This window comes from Saccostrea echinata, unplaced genomic scaffold, assembly GCF_033153115.1.
Source record: "Saccostrea echinata isolate AGI-Se365-2 ecotype Australia unplaced genomic scaffold, CSIRO_AGI_Sech_v1 ptg000051l, whole genome shotgun sequence".
Taxonomy (NCBI): Eukaryota; Metazoa; Mollusca; class Bivalvia; order Ostreida; family Ostreidae; genus Saccostrea; species Saccostrea echinata.
Window position 1 is genome coordinate 10,301,982 of NW_026889800.1, and position 21,368 is coordinate 10,323,349.

The window sequence follows — 21,368 nt, forward strand, 5'->3', positions numbered from 1 at the left end:
CAGAATATGGTGATGTTTTATAGCCCGATTTCAGTGGAAAATATCGTCTACCCCCCTTATTTTAAGAGCTGGAATTAGGGATATTTTACTATTTAGCACTGGAATTAAAATAATTAATCAATTACCATTGAACTGTTCTTTGTATTAAACAAAGATTTTATGGCCGAATTGTAATCAATATTGAATTAAGTGGTTGTAAAATGTAGGCGGGAATCGGGAGTTACCGTGCGTAGTTCTTAGACTGAGAAGCTTTTCCATAATTCAACATTCGATTTTTTCTATTGGTAAAAATCATTTTATTCATACATAATTCTATTCACAAAAGGTGAATGGGATTGGGCTTATGTGACAGGCTCTGCGTGTCTTTTACTAGTATTTCAAGTTCACTGGGATATATTGAGATGACATGTGATTGAAAATATTTTTTTTTACTTGATAATACATCATCAATATATTAAAATGTAAAATCGAAGGATACTGCAGTAAATTTCTTCTCATGTAGAAGTTTTTGAATAAATTCTGCTTCATAAGAAAATACAAAAACATGTTGACTAACAAAGGAGTACAATTAGAGCTCACTGGGATTCCAACAGATTGTTGAAAGACCTGGTTTCCAGAAACTACATAGATGTGTCAATGAGGAACTCCAGCATCTTTTTAATATTAACTCAAAAGTATATTGTTGTGCACTCAACTCTGGAGTCAATAGTGTCCAATCCGATCTCAGTTCAGTTCAGCAATTTGGTGCATCTTAGTAACTAATGTGTCAGACTGTTGATTGTATGATTGTAAAACAAAACTCTTTTATCTTCTAATGGTTTACTGTAAAAGTATACAAATTACTTTTCTCCCTCTCTCTTCCTCTCTATACATTTACAAATTTATATATATAGTTGGCTTTTTTAAAGTCCTATACAACATGGTGCAAAAATTACTTTTGTTAAAATTGTCTAACAATATCATTTTTCTTTCCAAAAATACATGCAGTGTTGTTAAAGCACTTTGCTTTTGATGAAAACCTGCCTTACATTGCACTTATTAAAGTTATTTGTAGCATAATATTCCAAAATGAGAAAAAAATGTGACGCTAATGAATACACAAATACACAAAGTACTAAGGGAAATTTCCACTTTCCTTGTTGAATCTTTCGATAAGCTGATATATCAACAACAATCAGGTACAAAACAGTTGGCATGGTTATCAATGGGATAAAAAAAATTGTAGAAATTTATTTGCATCAGATCATTTGAGTGAAAAGAAATTCACCTATAAACCAAGACTGCTTTCAACTTGCATGATCACAACTTTGAACACATATCTATAAATAACATTTTAAAAATAATACCATCACATAACACAAACTGGTCTATTCAAAAATATTAAAGATTTTCCAGAAATTTCTTGCACTATGACCCTGTGGAATTCTGCTCCATTGATACCTCTACAGAATGACCTGCTACTTTCACAATGTCATTTATATTGGCCACTGTGGCACCAGCTGCTGATATTGGTGTCATGGCAACTTGTACATGTTGAGGATCACTTCCTGTTGACATGCCAACTGTTGCCCCGGTAATTGTTTGGTACATGGATACAGGTATTGTAACTATTCCTGTTCAAAAAAGCATAGGAAACTTAAAGATTCTACAAAAACCTTATCTTTACATCATTTTTCTTTCATTTTGCTGTTCTTTTGAGCAAAGCTAAATCACTTTGTTCGGATTGACAGAAGTGAGTACACAGTATTTACAAATGGATGATTAAAAAGAAAAACAGAACAAACCTCCAATATGAGAATCATCTGCTAAAATGATTTGGTGACCTTGACTTATAGGAAGGGCATTGACCTGGCCCGTTTCTGGGTTCATCTCCATGGTGATAGGCTGTGTCGTCATGCCCTGAGGGACCTCGTGATGAGTGGCTACATCCGCTAGAGTCTGCACTGCCTGTGTGGCCTCCTGTTGGCCGATGTTGGGGATCTGTAATGGTTAAAATTACAAGTGTGACATTTCTTTGCTTTTACAACAAATTAATTGAATTTTAGCCGTACAAGTATAACTGGCTTAACTGAATATATTCCATTCTATAAATTCACTGAAATCCTACAACAATAAAGAACAAGACATGATTGCCTAGAAGAACAAGTGACACAGTTGTTTTTAAACTTTTTCTAGTAGCATCCCTAGCTATTAATGCATACTACATGTATATGAATTACACAGAAAGACTTACAGCATGTACAACTGTGGCCTGTGTTCCGTCAGCCAGGGTAACCACAGACTGAGGTGATGTGTCAATCTGTATAAAGGACACGGTGCCGTCAGGATTGTTAATGGTCTGTACCATGGTCCCCGTAAAGGCCTGGGCCTGGGGGAGAGGCTGTGAGGAGGGTCCAGAGTTTTCCTCACTGAACACATGAAGTAGGTCTTCACGACCGTGGTGTTTGTAGCAATTTTTGACAATGGCCCGCAATGCCTCAGTCCAAGATACCTTGATAAAAAATTAGAAATGTAATTAATTTTTTAAAGTACTCAGAAAATATTTTTAAGAAGAGAAAACGAATGAATGTAAAATAAATGATTAAACCCCTACTTGATAAGTATCAACTTTGGTTTCATATTTCATGTTGCAAATCAGTTTTTGCCATTTTTTGTGGTTGAGGCAGATCATAAAATTAAGTGATCAATAAGCTACAAATTTTTCAATCATAGAATAAGACCAGGTAGCTTTCCAGGAATTGACATATCAATGTTAAGTGAATTCTAATTCATCACCTGTGCAAATCTGTTTCATAGTCCAAAATTTCTGATGTTTTCCAGGCGTTTCTCACGATTTTGATATTTGAAGTGCCAGGAAAACATCAGAACTTGCACCTTTATGAAAAGTGAAAATTCGCTGCCTCCAACCAGAGGTGACATTCTCAAGTCGATTTTCGACACATGCGAACCGAATTAAATGTCTAACTCACATTTTATGAACAGAACAATGCTTCTAGTACTAATTATATCACTTTTATTGTTGCTTTGTAATATAAAGTGTCTGGTTAAAAGATTTTATCAAAGTTTCCAGGTTTGTTTTGAATACGTGCATTTTGAAATCTCGTGAGATGTGTATAGAAATTTGCCATGATATTTTCTTTAAAGCGATCTTAGTGAGAACTAGAAGCATTGTGCTATTGATAAGTTGTGATTTTGTCTTTGAATTCAATTCGCAAGTATCGAAAATCGCGTTCAGTAGGGGGTGGCGAAATTTTCTTTTATCATAATGCCGCCGGTTCCGACATACTTCTGGCACATCAAATATCAAAATCGTAAAAAAACGTCTGGAAAACATCAGATATTCGGACTATCTGTTTCACTGTGAATTCAGACCTTTATTTTTATTCCCATTTTACAATTTTTCTTGTTCTATATACTGTGCAATCAGACACCCTGTCTATTCCAGCACAAAATTTGTCTCTCAGTCCATGTTGGATAAGACAGGTTTCCCTTAAATTGTATTTATTGCAAAATCTACAAAATTTGATTGTCATGAAAATTTATTAAAACCACAGTACCAAGTATTGAGAAAATGCATAAATATTTAATTTTTTCAACAGACACATGTACTAATGTAATCTTACTTACCTTTCTTTTTTCCTCCTCAGTGCGGGCATCACTCCTCACGTTTTGCCAGGGTAGGTTGGAGGGCCACCACACAGGACGAAACTCCTCTTTCCCCCAGCCAGGTTTACTTCTCCCCGTGGAATACTTCAACATCTCAGGGATAAAGTTTCTCAGCTGTGCCTGTAAATCAATCATTTCTACCAAATTGTTTCACTGAACTTCTTTTACAAAGGGAGACAACTAGCAAAATTTGTTTTATTTAATATCATTGTGTGCAAACCTTGAGAAAAAAATATATCATACTTATAGTTACCTGTGTCATTTTATCTACTGGGGTGGGGATACCATCAATGTTTAAGGGAGGTAATTCGTGAAGACCTGACGTGTCCGGCTGGGTGGGTGGAGCTTGTTCATTCAGAGACTGCTCCAGTTCTTGGACAATCATACTTTTGTTGTTCCTCATCTATTATTATATTTATCTTATAGTCACAGTGTTCTTCAAATATTCTAAGCTTATCAAACAAATGTTATATCTATATTTGTCATTAGCAAGTTAAAAGATTAAATAAACTATGAATACATGTACTACTCGAAGTCTTCTGATAACTTACCACTCCCTCCAAGGGCTGTGAACCAAATACTTTGAAGGCATTGATGGATTGACTCATTTTTCCTGGAGTGACACACAAAACCACTGCCTGCTGTCCAATCCGAGTATTGTACTCATCTATAGTAGCCTTCAGCTTCCTGAATTAAAAGGGAAAAAAATGAATATATCTTTCAAATACTACTCTAACATCTAAATAAAGCAAAGTGAATTAGTAAAATCCTTCCTAGTTCTACTTAATTCAAAGAATAATATGATAACCTCTGCTCTTTACTGTATAAGAGATGCATCATGGGATTCCAAAAGTGACAAATCTGGTTTAAATTGCAACATGAGATTTGAACCTTTTACTTTAACCCGACATTATGCCAGGCTTGACCTAGATTTAACATAATTGTAATGTAAATATCAGAGGATGAATTTCAATTCTGCAGAACACTCTACATTTAGAAAGGAAAGAAAACCAAACTTGTCCCATTAAAACTTTGGGTGATTGAAATACACATGGATATCAAAATATCTTTATTTTAAAAATTAAAATCTGGATGATATATAAAATATACATGTATTGTACAAAATTGGTACATACTGATTACTCAACAAAATTAGTTTAATTGTGGATAATCAATGGCATAGGACAGAGACATACCAAAATTTGTCTCTAGTGTCTTAGAGATATATTGATTTGTAAATTCCAGATGAAATTGATAGGGATTTAATACTAGATCTATTTAAACAGTTTTTTTTTTTTCTTTTTACTTTGTAAAATAATGGACTACTGATATTCATATGTCTAGTTTATGTTAAAATACAATATTTTCTTATACTTTAGCTTTTACATGATCATTTATTAATTTTTTGCTACAGGATCACCAAGCAGTCTAATACCTAAGTCAAAAAATGTGGACACACAAACCTGTTTAGTTATCTAGTCTGACAGCGAATGACATTTCAGTTGTGATGTTTATTTATTATGTTTATCAGTATCACTGTTATTGCAATCATTCTTTTGATTTCAATACCATTTTTAAAATATAAACAGATTTCCGATACAAACCAAACCCGAACTGAAATCCAGAAAAATGTATTAACAATTTGGACTGTGTTTTCTTGGATATTTCACAGAACAGTGATGTAACAGCCCTATTGCTTACCCATAATTCTACAAAGTTTTACCTGAGAAGTCGTGTTTGTTGTCGTTTTCTCTTGGAAGGGTTGGTTTCAAAATGATGTGGATGTTTTCGTTTTTTACCAGAAGCAATGGCAGCTGCTGCTGCTACTCCAATAGGACCTGTATTCAAATGTAGACATTAATCACTGAGTAAAATAGAAAACTGTTACAAATGATCAAAATGAGACAACATTGTCTGCTTTAAAAATTCTTGACAAATTAAACACAAAGGTTCTGTCTAAAAACAAGATGCAAATGATACACATAAATGCCCTAAAAGTGGCCATTTCAAATGAGAAACAGTCAGAAGAAACAATGAATTAGAGATTTTAACAAAATAAATAAAATACCGTATTTTTGGAAATTTTAGCAAGATGAAAATTTAGCGATTTGTTCTTAAAAATTGTTATTTATTTTTAGCGAGAAGTAATTTAAGCGATTTTAAAATGCACACTAATAATACAAATAAAATGCAACTAATTTTTAGCAATATACAATTTTAGCGATCTCAGCACCTTTGTTAACAATGCCAAAATTAAATCCTCGCTAAAAATTCTGCTGATACGGTAACTACAAGCTACAAAATACGATGAAAATAAAATAAACCTGCAGCAGCAAGTTGAGCTGTGACATCATCTTGAACTGATGTACTTAGGAGGTCCGAGGCATCAAATGTCGAGCTATCGGGAGAGCTAGGTTCACTAAGGTCGTCACTTATCATGCCGGAGCTGATGTGTCCCATCTGTTGAGTGTTAATCGTTATTGCGTTCATGTTACCCATAGAAATCCCACTTCCTCCCGACGAGGTCACCTGATATGACATATTCATCTCCTTCTCAAAGTTGGGTTCTGCGTAGTCAAAAAGCTGGGATTAGTGTTCTGTGGGGGAAAAAAAATGTGAATCAAATTAATAATTTTGTAACATGCTGCAATTTACAGAGAAAACTCATTTTAACATTTTGGAGTTGTATGGAAGGTATTCCATTGAAAGAGTCTCTTAAATGTGCTTTCATGGTATGGAAAAGATGACCAAACAAGAAAAGCCCAATGTTGAACCTCTGATTCCTCTATAATAGTCCCTGAGTTGCTGTAAGTAAATCAAGTCTTTGTCAAAATACTGTTGAGTTGGATAATGTTCCAGTTTAAACACCTATAGGGTGAATTCACCATGCATGCAGCACACATAACCATGTATTTGACAAATAAAATTAACAACCTTAGATTTTTTTCTTCACAAGTGCAATTTTTTTTTTTTAAATACAAAATATATCAGTGCAAGTTTCTATTTATTATATTATTAGTTGATCTAATCAACGAGAATTTCCAGAGAAGTCATGAGGTGAATTACAACTTTGACAAGTTATAAGGTCTCTGAAATTATGAACAGTCTCAGATATGACACATTCTATAAAATTTGCAATTATTTTTAACAAAATATTTAAAAGCAATTTCTTTCACATTGGAATAGATACAAATAGACACAGGTGCTCTGATATAACTGAGCTATCTGGCCACCATTGATAGAACCTTTTAGACCATTTTATGAGCTGATTTCCAATACTCTCTGTGTGTAAATACAACTTTTTTACGGATGAATGAAATACTGTAGATCACAAAATTTTCGCAACACCTTATTTTCACAAGATATGTATCTGGTATTTTTAAGCGAGACAAAATTTTCACGAATTCTGGGTATTGTGTATAATCTTACTAACAAAAAATTTGTACGCGAGAATGAAATTTTCGCAAGCAGACCATCTCACATAATAACATGAAAATAAAGTTCTTGCAAATAAAAGGTGATTTACAGTAAAGAGAAAACTAGATTCATGTGTGGTGGTCAGACGGGCTTTATATCTGGTGGCCAGATAGCTCGGTAGAGCACCTGACTGGAGATTCAGGGGGCCTGGGTTCGAATCCTGGCCTTTGGTGCCTTGCCATGCCCTGGAAGTGACAGATGAAAGACTTGCCAGGGAAGAGCCTGGGTTGGTGTCTTCAGGGGCCAAAGACCTTTAAGGAGGGAGGAATGTGCATGGCTGTCAGATGGATTCGATCAACAGTAGATCACCTGAATGGAGATTTGCGGGGCTCGTGTTCAAATCTTGGTCTGTTTTGCCACATTTTTCTTCTCTCACATTGCATTAAGTGCCGTGCCCTGAAAATGACAGGTGAAAAACCTGCCAGGGAAGAGTCTGGGTTTGTGTCTTTGGGGGCACGAAGACCATTAAGAAGGAAGGAATGTGGCGGTCAGACGAGTTTGATTGCTAGTGGCCAGATAGCTCAGTATAGCACCTGATGGAGGTTCAGTGGGCCCTTGTTCAAATCCCAGACTGGTCCGTCCTTCTTATTTTTCTCCTCTCCTGTTGCATAACAGTATAGATGTATGCTTTGATGCATGATAAAGGCTTATACACTCATCAGTATGATAAACAATTTTGATTCAAGAACACCTTTTTCCACCACCATCTCTTATTATAACTCATGATACATGTGATAATCATGATAATGTGTACAGCAATCAGCTGATGGACGATAATAATGACACAAGAGAAAGGGGAATAAATCCTACAACAGATGCTCATCTCCCTGGTAGCTGTTCGCCATTTTTGTTTTGAATTTGTTTCTGGGTAAACGAGTATAAATTGTAACAGACACACCGAATGACGATTAATATTATCGCGTGTAGTCTACATAAATAAAAGTTCCACTGCGCATTCAAAATATGGACAGGATTACATGCGCATTCAGCTTTACGGGCGGGGGACAGAGAATGCGACTGCGCTGGAGTGTGCGCGCACTCGCCCAAAACAACGGGCACCTGCCGAGCACATGGATCTCAAAACGTGTTCTTATTACGACGAAATAGGCCCAACATCTATCTTATATTGCTGAAAATAATTCTTGGGATGTTTTGTTTTAGACACTTATCATAAATTATTCAATCGCGTCATTTCTTAGTGTTTCACCGATTCTCGCCAGCTTGCTGTCCGTCCGATCCGGCCACTTTCAGCTCGTTTTTGTCTCAGAATATGTTTAACTCACAAAAATTGCAATATTTTCATTTTGAAGACTTACCATTCACATAATCAGGAATCGTTATTCTGTTGAAGTTTCTCTTCCGAGATTGTATATATTCCTACGCCTCAATTTCATTCAACCGACTTACTGACTAGTTACTTGTTCTTCCACAAACCCTACCGCATAAAGTAGTTCAGAATTGTCAGTGTTATGAATCGAGGCGGCAATGTCTTTTTAGAGTTTAAATTGCATTTTTTATTCTAACAAATGTTCCCACTATTTTATAGAATGTTATATTCGAGTATAACTGTATTTTACTATAAGATATAATCAATGGTATAACGTTACTTCATTTATTATATTCTGTGAGGTTACAGAATGTGAAGGGGCGAACAGGGTAAGCAGTAGTACTTTGAAGGAATGGTGTGGGAAAAAATGGGAGGAGCGAGACAAAAATGGGAAGGTTTGTTCACTGTAACAGGGAACTACATGTATATGTAATAAGTATTACAGTACAAATTGGATCCTGATTGTAGTCGCGGCGTGTTTGAATTAGCCGAAGGCCTTCTCAGAAGATTTGATCACGTACCGACCCACTTCAATTCCCATTGAAGTTTTTAAACTTGTTATTTATTACTTATATACACATTTGAGACGGACAATAGAATGTAATCGAATATAAATATTGCACTAACTGTACGTCGTAGATTTTGACAAATTACGCTAGGTGTAAATCGGCTTGAAAAGCGGTTACGCTTCAAATTCATCTGGCAAAGGATTCTGTTTTGAAGGGAATATTCTGTGAAAGGCTACTTGTGATCAATTATAGTGAGCATATTGGTGTCTGGGAATTTTTGTATTCATGAGAACCCATATTCGATGTTAAAAAACACAAGAAACACGTCCGATGTTTGATAATAAAAAGTTGGAGGAATTTCGGTCGGAAAGGGATGGATGGAGACACTTGTGCGGACCAGATAACTTGAAATCAAGTACAAAATTTGATCAAAAACTTAAAATCTACGGTTTCAGTAAGGCATATTTGTTTAATTTATGATGTTGACATGGAGACACTGGCGACAGCTTACATTGTTAAGACAACGTCACAACGATCTCGATGATGGAGGTGTGCCTACCCTTCAAAGTGCAGTGTTTGTCAGCTGTTCGTGGCGTGATTGCATTACATTGATATTTTTCTACAGATTTTCAAATTTATTGTGAGTAAAGTTTAATGGAAAAAAAATTATAGCATTCAGAGGTCTGCGAGAAAAATAAGGGTAAACGTTGAGACTATGCAGCTCAGACATGGAACTTATAACATGTAGTTTTCTATTCTCTATGTAAAACCGATCAAAAACTGTATTAAATACTCGTTTACATTGTAAATAAAATGATTATTATAATTTACTTGTGTATTTTGTACATTTTTATGCATGAAAAACATGCTATATTGCTTAGTGGAATAAGTCTTTTTATGTAGATATTACTGCGCTGTGTGATTAGGTCACGTAATGACCTATGACCTTTGAAAAACTTCATACAGGTATGAAGATATTTGCTCTCTGCATGTTTATATAATAGAGAGATACCACAAATGTATATAATTAAATAGCTCAAGCTTATGCATTCATGAATGAAGAACTCAGAAATACAAAATTTTTAACTTTGGCCAAATGTAGTACAATTTCGTTTCCTTTTTATTTATTTATTTATTTTTTGGTTAAACCTCTACATCTATATCTCTTTCAAACTATACCCAACTCTTTATGAATTAACAAACACAAGAAGCGCTACATATAGTGAATGCAAAAAGAGAATATGATATACTAGGGCTTAAGATTCAAAAAGGTATCTGAGTGTTGAACAAAATGAGATAAACTTCCCAGTGCACGTAGTGAATCCTCCTTAGAATGTTACTCGTATTTCTTATATTTAAGGAATAACTGTCTTATTTTTTGTATTCATGATGTGATCAATCGAGTGGCTTGCGTGATAATTTGCATAAACGTCGAAGGCGTTTATGCATAAAATTATCACGCAAGCCAATCGATTGATCATCGTCATGAATCCAAAAAATAAGACAGTTATTCCTTATATTTACATGCTCCTGATTCTGCAAATTCCCGTGCTAATAGCCCCGCTTCTGTCTCTATTTGTCCCGCCCCGCACGTGATTTTTTTTAACCGCGCCGATCGATGAACCAGTAGATTTATGTAGAAATAAAGTATTTTTACAATTTGTAATTTTATCTCGGACAAAGACATTGGAAATGTAAATATTAATTCATAAATACCATTCATATTACATTAACCCCCCCCCCCCACACACACACACACACACACATACACACACAGACATTGGGGAATTTTGTAGCCTTCAATTGCACATTCCTCTATCAAGAGAAGGCACTTACTGAAGATTATTTTTTCGATCGGGGAAAATGGGAGGAGGGGCAATATTTTGATTAGGAGATGAGCACTATGTCTTTAAAAACATAAAAATAAATAAATTAATTGATTAATAAATGAATAGAACTAAAACAGAAAACAAACAAAACAAAACGAAACAAAACAAAGAAGGTGATCTGTAAAAGGGAATAACTATACTTCATTCATTAGCATTAACTGTCTAACCGTGGGGGAGAGTGAGATGGGCTGTGGACCTACATTTGGTAAACTGAAAGTCAAAGTGCTATTTTCTGTTGAGGGAGGGCATATACATATCTGGTATGCATGAGTAAAAGAAATAAAGAGGATGGGTCTAGGTTTCCGTCTCCAAGGTTTCTTAGACGAATAATGACATACATTAAATTTCCCTGGTAATTAAGTAGTACTTGTGCACTAGATTTCAAGCTTCGCAAGAACTATCGACTAATGTAGGTTAAATTAAATCACAACATTATAACAACATTTTTGCACCATAGTGTACTATATATATATATATATATATATATATATATATATATATATATATATATATATATATATATATATATATAAACACTAAAAATGACCAACGACACGAACAATAATAATTGTCAAATTTTCGGGACGACCTGTCCCTCAGGACAAAGAAAAAAGTTAAGAAGTCATAAAAACAAAGGAAACAGAGAAGCAAAAACAACTAGCACTACTATACTAAACTACCAAACACTAAATATTTACAATGTTACATGTTTAATTTGGAGTTTATAACAGTTGTGAACAAAGAAATCCGGAGCGCTATGAATTGCGTCCGGTCTATCGGGTGTACTCTGGTGAAGTGTGATTTACATAATTGAACGAATTAATTATCGCTAATTAATCACGACCAACAGTAAATCGTACATTGTCTTATTCTCTCAAAGTAGCGTAACTCTACATGATAAAAAGAAATTAAAGAAAGATAATATGGAAGGACAATTTTGAAATATGAATTTGGATATATTATAAATTTGGAAATCGGAAAAAAGAAAAAAGAAATAAACAAAAATGTAAGCTGTAAATATTTGGGTAGGTTGTTCCAGGATTGCTAATACGAATTAACGGTAAAGTTTACACTATATAGAGAGAATGAACTTGTTTGTTACAATCCGGGATTAATTGGGTCTAGTTCACGTTCATCCTGGTGAAGTCATTAAGTTTGTTAATACCATTAGGGCGGAATGACTTCAGCCTGTGCATCCAGAACTTTTCCTTGCCTTTTCTCTGCGCGTCTGTCCATCTTGGATTATGGTCAATAACCACTATTGTCATGTCCTCCCATTTGTGACCTTCAAGGTTGAAATATTCCCCAACGGGTTCATTGAGTTTTTTGGTCCTAATGGTAGAACGGTGATTATTGACTCTCCTGCAGAGATCTCCTGTTTCACCAACATACTGTTTGGAGCAAGCTTTGCAACAGATGATAAATGCAGTTGTCTGTTTGACAGGACAAATTCCCTAGTATTTTGTAGCTGCGGCCTGTAACGGGGCTGTTAAAACTGACTGTGTCAGAGCTGTACTTACAGAGAAGACATCTTCTGTCAGAGCAAGTTTTAAAGCCGTTCTACCATACATGATAGAAAATGCCTTGGGTAGCCCCCCCCCCCCCCCTTCTCTTAATTGTTGCTGTTGGGCTGCTCCTGCAGGTACATTAATATTTAATTTTTTAGTGTATACACTGTTTGTATGCTTACATGATTTATTTGTATTGCAGATTTTTATTTCAAACTTGTTTCTCAGTATGTATTATATAATTAAAACTGGCGTGAAGGATAACAATTTTTTTTTATCTCAATGTATTCTTTTACTACGAAAGCCTATTAGGATCAAACTACGGTAAAAAAAAAAATTAAAAGGCGTTATAACGCCTTTTCAAAAGGCGTTATAACGCGGAAAAAGGCGTAATAACACAAATAAAGGCGTAATTACGCCTTTCAAAAAGGCGTTATAACGCGAAAAAAGGGTTATTACGCCTTTTAAAAAGGCGTTATTACGCCTTTCCAAAAGGCGTTATTACGTCTTTTAAAAAGGCGTTATTACGCCTATCCAAAAGCGTTATTACGCCTTTCTAAAAGGCATTATTACGCCTTTCCAGAAGGCGTTATTACGCCTTTCCAAAAGGCGTTATTACGCCTTTCCAAAAGGCGTTATTACGCCTTTCCAAAAGGCGTTATTACGCCTTTTAAAAAGGCGTTATTACCCCTATCCAAAAGGCGTTATTACGCCTTTCTAAAAGGCATTATTACGCCTTTCTAAAAGGCATTAATACGCCATTCAAAAAGGCGTTATTATGCCTTTTGAAGGGCCATTATTATGTCTTTGACAGGCCCATGCTTTTGAAGTGGGGGGGGGGGGGCTCCCATTAAATTGACAAGCAATAAAAAAAAAAAAAAAAAACAAGAAGCACCCCCCCCCCATAAACTGCCTAAACTTGAGGTGAATCTTTTTTCTAACTTTTCGGTAAACCTTTTTTTAAATGCAATGACTTGCCTGAGTTTAACCATACTGCAACAAAATGTTAAGGATCCAAGCAATCAATAAATGATTTTTTATATTTAAACTATAGCAAGACTATTCTCCCAAAAAGTGGGGTGGGGGAGCCCCCCCCCCCCCCCGTATTCTTACTACCGGCCTGTTTGAAAAGAAGTTATATCCAAAAATGGTAAGGCGTTATTTTAAAATAGTAAATATATGAAAGATTGAACCAAAGCCATCTTTATTTATGCAATATTTAGATTATAGTTATGATATCATATTATAAATTATATTATAAATTATAGTATTTTCTATATTCCTGCACATCTCGCAGACAGTTGTTTGCATTTTGCATGCATATGCATATTAAGAGAAGTCAACACTCTACTTTTGAAAATCCAGGATATAGGCAAAACCAGCTTTGGGCTTTGCTAGCCACGTATTAAAAATTCATGTCAAATTTGAAATATTTTTCTTTCCTCTTGGAAAAAAAACAGGCAAACTATTTGCATAGGTATAATGAGCAATTAGCCTTCAACCAAATTTCTGAAATCCATGCACCTTGGTAGAGGCGTCTGGCATCAGAGAAGGACTAAGTTGGTTTAACACTGAAAATATTTTACACATTTAAAAATCTTTTTTCCTGGAAATCTAATTATAATCAGCCCCAAAGATGGGCTAAGTAAGTCATGTATTGAAAAAAAAAACGAGGCGTAATTACGCCTTTTGGAAAGGCGAAATGACGCCTTTTACAAAGGCGTAATAACGCCTTTTGGAAAGGCGTAATAACGCCTTTTTCCGCGTTATAACGCCTTTTAAAAAGGCGTAATTACGCCTTTTTCCGCGTTATAACGCCTTTTAAAAAGGCGTTATTACGCCTTTTTTAGCGTTATAACGCCTTTTGAAAAGGCGTTATAACGCCTTTTAAATTTTTTTTTTACCGTAGTTTGATCCTAATAGGCTTTCGTATTTTACAGATAATTTTCTGAATTTGCATAGTCAAGTGGATATTTTTATCTATCTATTTTTCAGGATATTTCTGATAAGAAGAAGGAATTAGAAATCCTAAGGTTGAATAAAATTTTGGAAAATGGAAAACTGGAGATCATCATCCGTGGCAGAAGAACCTGAATTTTACACACAAGCAGTGGAGACTGTTAACTCGGTTAGAATATTATATGACATTTAGTGAGTGATACCCCGGCAGCTCTTGTGAAGTTGCAAGAATATTTAATGAATTAGTCGTTTACAGGTAAAAACTGGAAATTTTCTTCATTTTGTTAAAACTCTGAATATTAGTGAAAGTAAAATTATACAGGTACAACTGGATTTATTAACCGCAATACATACACAATGTATATATCCCGTACCCAGGCAATAAATAACATTTTCAGTCTTTGTGCATTATATTTAATTATGAATTAGTTTGTTTTATTAAAAAAGATGTAATGGACGCCCTGTCCCTTTTTAAGATAAATTTTCAAAATTTTATTCCTGAAAAATAATATTTCATTTTATTTAGCGATTTTCCTATTTCACCCCCCTCCCCCCCCCCCCCCCGCCACCAATTTTATTGAATTTTAGTTCACATGCAGGTTTTAAATGTTCATGCTAGATTTTATTTTTGATAATTCTATCTTTCAACTTGAATTGAATTATGTATCTACATGTGTGTGTTAGCAAATGTGTTGATAAATGTTATAATTGTTTATAAAGTTTGAATCTCTGTTCAACATTAAATCATTTATTAATTAAGCTTTATGTACATGTTCATCATCAAGAACAGTGTGTTTTGTACTGTTTTATGTTTGTTTCAAATAAAAATGTTGAAAACTTATAAACACGTTTAAGTGTTTATTTATTTTGTAAATTAAACACGTTGAAGTGTTTAAAAAATGACGTATAAACATGTTTAATTGATTATTAACTGTTGCATCGAATAAACATGTTTAAGTGTTTAAGTGTTTAGGTTGAACGTGTTTATTAATAAAACATGAAATGTTTAAATTTTAAACACGTACGGTGTTTATTTAGTAAACTCCTTGTGTTTATTCAGTGTTTAGTCTTTAAACGTTTTGTGTTTTTGAAGTGTTTAGTATTTAAACAGAATGAGAAGGAAGTATTTAAATATTAAACCTCATGTGTTTAGAATTTAAACATTCTAACGTGTTTATTTCTTAAACACTTTACGAAGTGTTTAAATTTTAAACGTGTTAAAGTGTTTATTATCTGTGGCAATTTGGTGTTTATTTTTTAAACACTTATTTTTTACAGTGTAGAGTTACGCTATTTTGAGAGAATAAGACAATGTACGATTTACTGTTGGTCGTGATTAATTAGCGATAATTAATTCGTTCAATTATGTAAATCACACTTCACCAGAGTACACCCGATAGACCGGACGCAATTCATAGCGCTCCGGATTTCTTTGTTCACAACTGTTATAAACTCCAAATTAAACATGTAACATTGTAAATATTTAGTGTTTGGTAGTTTAGTAGTAGTGCTAGTTGTTTTTGCTTCTCTGTTTCCTTTGTTTTTATGACTTCTTAACTTTTTTCTTTGTCCTGAGGGACAGGTCGTCCCGAAAATTTGACAATTATTATTGTTCGTGTCGTTGGTCATTTTTAGTGCTTTATATAAATTTCCATCCGTGACCTTGTATCTACTTAGTAGATCCGACACTTATGATATACAGTGTTGTTGGTTTTTAGTGCTTTATATTTATATATATATATATATATATATATATATATATATATATATATATATATATATATATATATATATATATATATATATATATATATATATATATGTTGTATATTTGGAATTTACTAGGGGAAGGTAAATGCAAATTTTACAACATGATATCTTTGTGAAGAAATTAAGTTCTTTTGGAATCAAATACTAAACAATGAACAACTGTAGATTTTCTTTTCAGGTAATATATATATATATATATATATAAAAGGCTCAAATCTTCAATTCAAACTGTTGATTTTTCTAAGGGCAGACATATTTCCATATATCTACATGTGTACAGGATGTCCCAAAATATATGATACCATTTGAAATACCTGCCACAAACACATCCCTTGGCCAATTTCTTTCATACATGTCTTTAAAATAAAATTGGACAGTATATGCAATGTTTATAATGCATTTGTTGTAATTCAATATTCATTACATTAGGTTTTACAGAATCTTGAAATGGTATCATATATTCTGGGACACCCTGTATATATAATGTGGACGTACTTTTTCTGTGTATGTTAGTTAACGCTATGTACGCAGTCAAATATGACACAGCGTATTTAATTATCTATGATCTACAATGGTATCCGCGTAATTTCCTATTCGCGGATTGAACAGAAATTGAGATTCCACGGAATAAAAGTACGTTTACAGCATATTTTATATATATATATATATATATATATATATATATATATATATATATATATATATATATATATATATATATATATATATACCCCGTATAACGGGTATTTTCTGCGGTTGGAAATTTTTGCGATTTAACCCCTAAAAGGTAGCAAATTAATTTCTGCGTTTTCAATTTCTGCGGTTGCACTATACCGCAAAAATTTATTTACGGGGTCCGATCACTAAACTTTATGAATTATCAGAACGCTGTCATGTTTATGTTTATAAATTCATTAAGACATATTGATCAAAGCTGTATGAGAACTGGTATTAAGCTATTAAGCTTAATTAAACTACTATCTTTTAGTTAGTTTTTGTAAAAATATTTCGAATACCAATTGAAATGAATTAATGCAGTGTCAGTCCACCCAAACAACAATACAAATCTTTATTCAGACGTTTTATGCGATCTATTAAAATATTTAAATATATAGATAATGATAATAAATGCATCCAAGCCATATTCTAAAATACGCTTCTAATTAACTGCCATCAAAATTAATTTGGTGTTTATATTTTAAGCTAAAACAAACAGTTGCATAATCTAGTACCCTAAAGTTGACGGTTAACAATCACAGGTGTCATGTGCATTGAGCCGTAACTAATCCTGTCAGTCGTCTGCATTAGGTGAAATTCACGAGACGATCAAGCCACACTGTGTATACAAGCAGTAATTATTGTCTCAATATAAAACACAAGATTAAAAAAAGTGTTTTAACAAGAAAAGCTACCATGTGTTGTTTGCAGCTATCGGAGTTTGGATTAATAATTGCGAAATAGGTACAAGTAAAGATGTTTTTGTATCAACTTATGATATTATTTACAGGAAGGTTCTGATTCAATATGTTTTGGATAAATCCTAACATCTAAAATCTTCGAATTTCGATGACACCCGAATTTTCTTGCTAACGAGGATATGTCCACTCATGAGTCTGCGGACGCATCGCTTTTAAAAACCTTGCGTTCCAAATAATTTTGCTGCGTCCAGTACGCAGGTTCTTGCGTTAATGAGAACCCTGTCAGACACACGCACCACTTATCATAATTGCATATACAAAATATCTATATGAATATTGAAAAATATTTTGCGATTGTAATTTTTGCGGATTTGTCCTATCCGCAAAATTCCGCAAAAATTGGACAACGGCAGAAAATACCGGTTATACGGTATATATATATAGAGAGAGAGAGAGACAGAGAGAGAGAGAGAGAGAGAGAGAGAGCACTGGACCTTAACATACTAGTAATTTCAATGTAGGTCATAATATTTTTTTCACTAAAACACAAATAGCTTGAGTATTAGACATTTTATTCATTTTTTTCATACATTGCTTTTCCAACATATACACATACATGCATGTACTTCTAAAAATGAACGTTCAGTCTATCATAAATGGGACTACTTTTGAGTTTTGTTTCGTACTTAATCCAAAATAGTTCATATTGTCTATAGAATCCCGTTGTCCAGAGATTGTATTTAACCGCATACGTATTTAATATAACATGCTCATTGTTATACTGTTATAAAGTGTGGGTCTTGAGCAATAAAAAAAATCAATTGAGAATATAAAAAAAAATGTATTATAGTACGTGCAATCAGCAAATTGAGAAATGTTAGAATGATCGATTTTCTCTGTCATGGTTGCATTACCATAGAAGTACATGTACTCTCACAAGCAAGCAAAAAGAACAAGAAAAAAGGTATTGCACATAACGTCCGAAGTTGATGTACATGTATATCATACGTACGTAAGATAAATGGACGGAAATGCTCTATACATAAATCTCTCGATAAATATTTTTAATATATAAATGTTCATGTACAATTACTTTTGATTTATATCACATATCGAGTATCACCACATGATCAACCCTGTATTCCTGTTGCAAATAAAAATCTAGGACATTAAATGCATGTACAAAATTTAATTGATTAAATCACAGAACAGCTCATATTTTTAAATGAGATTAAATAACGTATACTAAAATTCTAGTCTTCTACGCTGTCCTTGGCTTCCAAAGAATTTAAATTCAGAACATTGAGCACAGTATTCATGGAAAAACACCCAGACCTAACGTTTGACTACGTGCAAAACCTTTCGAATTTTAAACCAGCGATAAAATTTAAATGGGTCTAGTGGACATTTTGTTTTAATTTGTATTGTGGACTAAGAATCCAATTTTTAGAACATATAAAAAATAAAATATTTTATAGTTTTGTGAAGGGGTGGAAAAATAAATTGATGAAATGAATTAAAAATGGACTAGGGGGACTTTTAATTTTTAATATGGTGACAGCTAAAAGCGTAAACAAACGTTATTCACGCACCATTTGATCCTCCAAACTACCTTGAGAATTAAGTAGATCAATAACTCGAAACCAATATACGTGGCAGCAGAAATTTAAAGCTCTGATGGTCAGTGTGTCTTAATAATAAAAAGTTGGCAATTTTCCATAATGAAGAAATATATTATAAGTGATACTTAATATGACTCAAGAATTTTCCGTTAGATAAAAAAGTGTTGTTATTATGTGTATTTCTATAAAAGATATTGGACAAAAATGAATTCAGTAACTTAAGACATCGTAAGAGTTCAACATAGCATCTAATAGATATACTCTATATTAGTAAAATATCTATCAAAGAAATAAATCACACATTCTGATCAGCTATTCGCAAACTCTTCCAAATATTTCGAATATCTTTCTTCACAAGTGCGTACAGCTTTCACGAAGTAATCAACATCTTTTATTGCTTCTAAAAGGTCTGCCTGAACCATATTCATCTTCTCGTATTGAACCGCCTCTTTATTGGATATACTTCTCGCTTCTTTAGCTTCCGGTGATTCGAACACTCTCACATCCACTATACTGTCGTGTTCGAACGTCCGAATGTTGTCATCAAAGAAAATGTGATGGACGTCTTTATCAAAAGGGTCTATATACAGAGGTTTGGCACTTCGATGATGATATGTATTACCTTGCCAACACAAAAAATCGTCCTGAAAGGCACATATCCCCTCTGTTTGACTGAGCATTGTGTAAATTTCACGGTCACCTGTATAAACGGAAGTCCCTTCTCCATTTCTAGACTTCTTGTCTTGCACTTCGAAAACAATAGGTTCGTCTGGTTTTCTATAGACTTTACCAGGCGTTAAATTGACATCGATGTCCAAAGGAGTGGGAAAATCGGGGTGTTTTCCAGTCAAACCGTGAGAAAGACTAGTGAGTACGTTTTTAGCATCCAACCCGTACGTCCTGAACACTACAGAGAAATCTCGATTATCTTCACACAGCTTGTAGATGACACGATACACAGACGGTAGGATATAGTGGTAATGCTTTCCATTTTTGCCACACATGGTGAGATGCTCTACTGGATCGTGCATCCATCTCAAATGATGAAGATGATCCTCGAAAACCGGAAGAAAACCCTCACCCATAGCCGTATGGGTAAAGTCTCCAGTGGCAATCCTCAGCATGGTACGATCTGCCGGAGTTTTAACCAGTAACTTTTCTAGGAACTTGTAAATCGTTGTGGTACCTGGAGCGGGAGGAGTGAGAGAGGGAGTGTAAGAATGCCAATGCCATTCTGAATTATTAGCCCTTCCCCACGCAACTCCAGTCAGAAAACTATTTAAAGCTTGCTCCATCGATACTTTAGTTACTGAATCGGCCACAAGCACAGTGTTCCGAATATCGAAATGAATTACCAATTTTCGTCTTCCGCCAGTTCGCCCGGCATTGGTTTTTCCCTGCATGACAATTGACGTTTCCAAGCACGCTTCGTCGTTTAACGGTGGTTTCATGTCGTCATTTTTCATCACTTTTCCACGCCGGGTAAAAATTTTGTGAACAAATTCATGTAATCCAACGTCTCTTTGTTTATACTCCAGTGTATTGAATGAAATTATTTTGTCTTTGGCACTCAGGTATTAGCTTTGAACAATACCTGACTCAAGATCAATACTTCCGACAGATTTACCTGAAGACATGCGCAGTCGAGAACCCTTTAATATTTCCAATATATAAGGTCATCGATGTATATTTCTGTGTTTGCTTTAAATACCCTGTCATGCTTGATCATGCCTAATTTTAACTTACAGGAATGTCACGGTGATTTGGAGTCTTATTCATGACAATCAAGTTAACTATTAATTGATTACGTCTTTACCCTTGAGTAGACATAGAGAAATCAGGTAATTAGGGAATCCCGGCGTCAGTAGCTGTCATGACAACAGTGGTACATTCTCTCTGCGGTGAAGACTTTTTTAAAATTAATTAAATCAATTAAAATAATTAAGCTAATGCTGACTTCGCATGTTATTTTATTTTTTCTATTTTTATACACCTGAGGATCACTTATTAAAATATTTAATTTAAAGTAAAATAAAAGCGTAATTTCTATCATATAAAACTTTAATTCAGTTCACAGACTCTGTTAATTCTTCTAAAAATTTCAATTAAATAAACCAGGTTAAAAATAGAATTAAAGAATGCAAGATGTTTATATATTTTGGGAAGTTGGTACAGGAATAGTACCGGGACTTGGAACTTTAAATTTGTATTTTACGTTTATTA

At 34.0% G+C, this 21,368-nt stretch overlaps 2 protein-coding genes across 3 annotated transcripts; both read right to left on the minus strand.

Annotated features, from left to right (window-relative positions):
• Window positions 1-411: 411 nt before the first annotated feature.
• LOC133203597 (DNA-binding protein P3A2-like) lies at window positions 412-8,476 on the minus strand. Of its 2 annotated transcripts, none has more exons than XM_061339366.1 (9): window positions 8,460-8,476; window positions 5,991-6,263; window positions 5,390-5,504; window positions 4,218-4,353; window positions 3,920-4,069; window positions 3,628-3,786; window positions 2,234-2,491; window positions 1,785-1,980; window positions 412-1,613 (listed from the first exon to the last, which is right to left on the minus strand). In XM_061339366.1, the coding sequence occupies exons 2-9, from the start codon at window positions 6,211-6,213 to the stop codon at window positions 1,408-1,410; spliced, it is 1,443 nt and encodes a 480-aa protein (XP_061195350.1). In that variant the 5' UTR covers window positions 6,214-6,263; window positions 8,460-8,476; the 3' UTR covers window positions 412-1,407. The 2 variants fall into 2 exon arrangements, with proteins under 2 accessions (XP_061195350.1, XP_061195349.1); XM_061339365.1 differs by lacking the exon at window positions 8,460-8,476 and adding an exon at window positions 8,121-8,185.
• Window positions 8,477-18,078: 9,602 nt separating this feature from the next.
• On the minus strand, window positions 18,079-20,793 carry LOC133203577 (uncharacterized). The gene has a single exon (XM_061339347.1). The coding sequence runs from the start codon at window positions 20,609-20,611 to the stop codon at window positions 19,454-19,456; it is 1,158 nt and encodes a 385-aa protein (XP_061195331.1). The 5' UTR covers window positions 20,612-20,793; the 3' UTR covers window positions 18,079-19,453.
• Window positions 20,794-21,368: the final 575 nt, after the last annotated feature.

Excerpts from the sequence above, each read along its gene's own strand:
- LOC133203597 (XM_061339366.1), bottom strand. The coding sequence starts at position 6,213 with ATGAATATGTCATATCAGGTGACCTCGTCGGGAGGAAGTGGGATTTCT. Across the intron at positions 3,787-3,919 it reads CAGTAGATAAAATGACACAG|GCACAGCTGAGAAACTTTAT; the intron begins GTAACTATAAGT and ends ATTGATTTACAG. Across the intron at positions 1,981-2,233 it reads AGGCCACAGTTGTACATGCT|ATCCCCAACATCGGCCAACA; the intron begins GTAAGTCTTTCT and ends TAACCATTACAG.
- LOC133203577 (XM_061339347.1), bottom strand. The coding sequence starts at position 20,611 with ATGAAAAATGACGACATGAAACCACCGTTAAACGACGAAGCGTGCTTG.